Below are 6,000 nucleotides of genomic sequence, written 5' to 3'. Positions count from 1 at the left end.
GAAAAAGGCAGAGACATTAAGTCACTTTTTACTTTCTTTGGTTTTATTTGATTTCATGATCTGTTTGTGTCCTGTTTTGTTCCTGCGTCTGCCATTTTAAACAGGAAGTAAGGAAAGACAGGCCTCACCAGCAGCTTTTTTAGGGGTCTGTCTGTGTTTTTGTTTAGAGACATGAATGTATGTTAAATGATCAAACTTCAGCTGTTACTAGGATTTTTTGTAATGCTTTGTATAGAAAATACTGTGATGCTTTGTGTCATATTTTCCAAAGTAAATGTTGTAAAATGCCTCTTTTCCCCCCAACTATCAGCAGGTGTGAAGTGGGTGTGGCCAATTTTTTATCGAAACAGGAACTGAGAAGTGAGAAGAGGAAGAGTTGTTGGGAAAATGGAATTTACCGGTCAAAATAAACTACAATGCAGGGCATTCGGGTTACGTGACACTCAAATGAGCTATACACTTTATGTCAGTGGAACACATCATAACTTGAATTAATGGAAAAGTTTGCAACGAGTATGAGACTATAAAATATTTATTATTATAATCAATATATTTTAAAATAAATCTATTTATATTTTATTATTATTGTCAAAGACAAATACTTAAACAACTTGCTAGGATAAAAATAAAATGGGAAATAAATGACATTTTGAGGAATTAGTGTATTTATAAATGTACTGTTATATTTTTGAGGAAAACAAAGATGATTAGAAATATTCTCTTTGCAATAAAGCACATTAAAGAATAAAAGAAAAGAATAAGACTTTTGATCCACACTCTATACCTGTAGGTGGTGGAAATGCACCCCAAAAGTTGTGTGCCATAAAACAAAAGAAGAAGAAAAAGTGATGAAGTCAGTAATCAGTAAGCATGTAAATGGCAATTACTGTCAGGATGTCATCACAGTGGAAAATGTAATATGGAAAAGTAAATATTGTGCACGGCAAAGAGATACACTGAAAAAAAGGTTGAAGAACTAAAATTCCATGGAATATTGATTAAATTTAAAAAAACAAGCAGCATAGGTATAAAGAGAGGTATATTTAATTCGATTTTTTAGGAAGACACGCGTGATGGGATGATTACAAGTTGCCTTCAGTAACACAATTAATCCATTGAACCCTCCACCCACACTCCAGACCAGGTGGTGGCAGTATATGCACCATTCTGTTGTTTCCCAACCGCCATAAAACCACACAAGAAGAAGTAATAAATGGAGATAAGTGATTGTGATGCTGGTGAGCTGTGGCCCCTGGACTCTGCCCTGGTTGGTGAAGCATTTAGATAAAAGAAATTCTCTCAGAAGCTTCAACCTGACTTTTCTTGTAGTGGGGCTCTTGCAATACCTGCTAGGATTCAAATGTTTGGTATAGAAATCTTTGTCAGGAGGAGTGGTTAAAGTGGCAGAAATGTGTTCTCTTTGTTGTAGAAGAAGTTAAAGATTTGGTAGACACACAGGGGAACCCAGTCTGTCAAAACATCATCTGTATTTCAAATTATTAACCCCTTGTGCTATCTTAGATGACCCCACCCTTCCATTGATGTGTTCTCCCTATGACAAAGGTGGATAAAGGTGGAAAGATTTCATGTAATCCACGGACACCAGTGAAGATCACAAATCATTGAAGAAAAAAGGTTCAGTGCACTGTCTAGTGGGTCTAGATGACCCAACTCCCAATATTAAAGTGCCTAGGATAGCACAAGGGTTAAAGAAATTGATATTAGTTTTTATCAAACCTAAAGACGTTTTATTTCAATTTCATCCCCATTAAGTAAAACGGCGTAAATCCTGGCAGGTATCTATATTGTTGGCTACTTGACAGTTGATAAATCTTTATTCCTTCAGGACTTTAAAGGTTTTGATTTACAAACCTTCCTCTGATGCCCCTAAATCTACAGATCATTTACCCTTGTCTCAGTTTCCATTTTTATCTCTCCTCTTAGCCTGCTGCCACATGCCGTCATGTCAGAGTCCTCTGTCGCCTCTTAAGTAATTAAACCTTCTCCAGGAATTGCACTCTCAACCTGGACGGACCTGAGATCTTCATCTGGAAGAGGCCGCTCTGCCATAATCCGAGCATGAAGCTGACTGCAGCCTACGAGGGATCCTCTGCTGATGGTAGAAAGGTGAGTCAATCAGACCATTGTGTCTAAATCTGATGACATAAAAATCCCTTTGGGTAAATAAGATTAAAGCACTGCTGAGATATGGACACTATTCTTAGAGAATCTTCTTGTACATTGGTTTTAGAATAGCTCAAGGCTCATAAGCCAGAGCTGAGGTCATACAGTCTTAAAGAAACAACCTATTTTTTTTATTTACCCACATAACAATTTTGTGGTTTTCTTTTAAATATGTTGTTATTTATCCCCTAAAAAGACCCACTCTGATCATTTTTTGAGCTCTTCAAAAAGCATTCCCAGTGGTCTTTTAATTACGATTATGCCGTTTTTAGCCAAAATCTAAAAATGTGTGTCATTTTCTAAGACATAGTTTCTGTAGAGCAACAGTGGTATATCAAAAATTCACCTCACCTGTGGGTTGGCCTGGTGGAGCTATCCAGCCATACAGCTTTGATTCAGATGAGAAAATTGAAGACATACATGATCTAGTCATCTCCAAGTGGATGCATCAGAATGGAGCGGAACAGGGGGCTTGTGGTGTATTTCCAACAAACAAGCTCCTGTTTATACGGCCTTTCCCCCCCCCATCTGATTTAGAACAATTTGGATAAAATCATACTCAGAAATGCAATTTTAAGCTTATTTTTCTATTATTTGTCATCCATGATCCTAAAAATGCCAATAGAACATGTTAAAAACACCAAAAAGATCAATTTCATCAGAGTTGGTCTTTAAAGGTTGACTACTTGGAGCTTATGCTTTTTCTATGGCATGTCCACAGCAGGGACTTCATTAAACAACAATCTAGCTTGTAGCCACATAATTTAACTATGAAGAAAAAAGCAAAGACACAGCCAATACTTTGATTGTGGTGAAAAATTAAAAGCTTCAGGAAAAAGAAAACCCTGTTTGTCATTTATTCATCTGTCAGATATAAGCATTTGCAAATGGAAGAACCTCCATCAACTGCCTGAGGTTGGATTTCTAAAGCTAAGCATTTAACATCTTAACTTAATAATGACATAGAATGAGATCTCAAACAGATGCATGTTAATTTAGCTCACTCTAAAATAAAATGATAATATTCGTGACGACAGTGATCACTGCTGTGTCTCTGCCTTTGATTTTGCTAATATTTCTATTGCATGACTGTCATGTTTGGAATAATCCCATCACAGTCTATTTGGTTTTGTTTTCACCACTACTTGTGTCACATTTTTAAGCCTAAAAAACAACTCTGGTGCTATTTCAGTGAATGGCTGCATGTGTTGCTAACATCAGTTTGACCAACAATGTAACGTTGCGCTGGAGTTAAGAGATAATGGAGCCTTTGAAGATTTGTCCTTCTTTAAATTTGCACAGTTTTTAAGTCTTATCTCTGTCTCCTATATTCTTTGTTTACATAGATATGCAGCAAAGTGACTTGATTTGGGATAAAACAAGATCTACTTTAGGAGAAAGCTTTATTCAGGACTGAGACACGAGTCTCTCTCTGCTTTTTTGAGCATTTTTTTTCTCTTTTTTTGTGTCTGTGTGATCATAGTGATTCATATATAATCGTTCAGCCGACACATTCATCCACAGTAAATTATAGGCTTCTTTGAAGGCTATGATGTGGGATTGGATGTTTTGCCCAAGGACACAATGTGTGTCAAGCTTGGGATTTGAACTCTCAATCAACCAACAACTCAAAAAGCTTCACCGCAGAAAGTTTGCATTTACAGCAATTCCTAGCATTTAATATGTCTTTTGATTAACAAGTAGTCATTTTAATGGAGCGTTTGCCAAATGTGAATGGAAAACCTTTTTCCCCTGCATTTAATCATAAAGCAGTTATCGTCCTTTTGAAAGGTTTTTGAATCTTCGTGATTTCATGTGTCGACAACTCTCCAGCTGTGTTTGGCTTTAATCTGTGGCGGTTAAGAAATGTGGCCTTAAAGTGTGAAGGCTGATGAAACAAACATCAGATGACAGCGAGGTCTTCCCCTAAGGAATCCCAGCGAGCGGCATCATTAACCTGCTGATCTCCAGGGGCGTGTTTGAAGCCAGACTCACAAGTCAAAGCGCGGGTCAGTCACCTTCATTTGCATGTGACCAAAATCATTTGTGGAAAAAAACTCCTCTTTTAGAAAAAAAAAAGGAAAACTTGTTTTCTGTTTTCCACCTGCTGACCTTTGTCACAGCTCAGGTCAGGTGCAGAAAAACACCATTTAGCGTCTGTTTTCCAGTCCTGCTCACTGCTCGGCTTTCACCTACGACTTAAGAGCTCTAATGAGGCTGCTGTGGCCCTTACCTTCCCAGCACCAATCACCTGGACACTTAGCTTGTGAACACAGCTCAGCAATTTGTCATTGGAGAGTCAGATGTCTCCCTTAGAAGCAGGTGGGGAGAAAAAAACAGTGATTACTGCAGTTCAGGAAATTTCCAATGTGCACAGAGCTGCTGAAGGATGTCATTCGTTGTTGTTTTTTTTCAGAGCCAGCTGCAGTTGGCAGACATGTAGTGATGGCCCATGTCCCCCAAGAATTTAGTCATATTTAAGGTTTATTTTCTTATTTATTTATCTATTTTAAAAAATACCTTTTCTGAACTGGATCATTTCCTCAACACAGAAGTACCATGTAAAATTGTTCCGTTCAAGAGTTGCAGCTATTTAAAGACTCCAGTCGGATCTGTTGAATCACGGTGAGTCGGAGGGTTTGAGCAGCAAAACCAGTCCAACCAATGGCACAAACATGCAGCTGTGAGTCACTCTGAGGGAATGCTTCATCTAAACACCCGGGCCTGTGTTGTGAACCATGTGTGTTTATATGGAAGTTGTCCGCTCACTTCTGCTGGACGGAAAATGTGAAGCATAAAACCTACGAGTACCCATGGCAGGACTTTTTAATCAGAGTGGAGACTGCCGGACTCAATCTCCTGATGTATCTTTCTTCTGGAGTTATGGTCACAGCAGGTTTGCAGCCTTGTGTCAAAGTAGTTGCACAAAGGACAATTTTTAACCCCAAGAACTCCAACTTTGCAACAATTTTGTCATCTTTTAACACTCCCATCTTTTCAATTCAAATTATTTAAAGTATATGAAATAAAAGATGCTTCCTGTTTATCTAAAAGTATTTTTTCCTCCAAAAGGGTTAAAGTAGATGTTTTATTATACATTTTTTCCTAGGTTTATGAAGCTTAGGTGTGTAGATATATCTTATTTTATCAATGAAATATTGCATGCCCCAACTAGGCACCCATTTTTGCAAGCATATGTGGATGAACAGTCTCCTACTTTGCAAATAAAAAAAAAAAAAAACAAGGCTGGCACAACAACCGAATGAAAACAGCTGCAAAGACGACATACAGTTTATTCAAAAACATCCATCCGTATAAAAAATCCTTTTAATGGGTTTTGGAGACTGAAAGCAACGAAAGCGGTTATCAGTTCTGCAAGTGCAAAGCAGAGTCGCAGTTGCATTACAAATGAGGAGAAAATATGTTCATTACCTCACAAACGGAGAAAATCTGAGTCCCACTGGAAGAAACAGAAACCAGAAAATATTGTTTGTTTTCAATCTTGATTTGTCCTTTTATGGATTTGCACTGTAGACTCTTTTTTTTTTCTTTGACTCAATCTGTGGCAATTACATAACTGTCTTTTTGTGTTTTTTAAGCTACTTTTGCATTTTTAATCTCTTTAGTCTTTTAAAAATACCAAACTTACAGCTTGATTCTACAGCAAACATGGCAGTTTTTTTGTGTGTTTCTCTGCCTTTTTCTTGTCTCATCACTTCACTTACTAATTTGTCTTTGTGCCTTATAACTAATGTTTCAGCGTTTTTGTTAATTAGTACATTTTGGATCAACTTCATTTGGTTTCTATGTCATTTG

General features: G+C 37.4%; 1 protein-coding gene across 4 annotated transcripts in view; it reads left to right on the top strand.

Moving 5' to 3' along the window:
• Positions 1-1,219: 1,219 nt before the first annotated feature.
• The window catches only part of garnl3 (GTPase activating Rap/RanGAP domain like 3), a 99,757-nt gene continuing 94,976 nt past the window's right edge, over positions 1,220-6,000 (top strand). For 2 of the 4 annotated variants that reach the window (XM_078956228.1, XM_078956227.1), the window contains exons 1-2: positions 1,220-1,267; positions 2,010-2,127. In XM_078956228.1, the coding sequence (XP_078812354.1) occupies positions 2,117-2,127 (11 nt within the window). In that variant the 5' untranslated portion in view covers positions 1,220-1,267; positions 2,010-2,116. Of the gene's footprint in view, positions 1,268-1,943; positions 2,128-6,000 lie in introns of those variants that run through there. The other 2 variants (XM_078956230.1, XM_078956226.1) reach the window with 1 other exon arrangement.

The sequence above is a fragment of the Oryzias latipes genome, chromosome 12, assembly GCF_053564925.1.
Source record: "Oryzias latipes strain Hd-rR chromosome 12, Olatipes_Hd-rR_3.1".
NCBI lineage: Eukaryota > Metazoa > Chordata > Actinopteri > Beloniformes > Adrianichthyidae > Oryzias > Oryzias latipes.
This window is presented reverse-complemented; position numbering and strand designations above follow the sequence as displayed.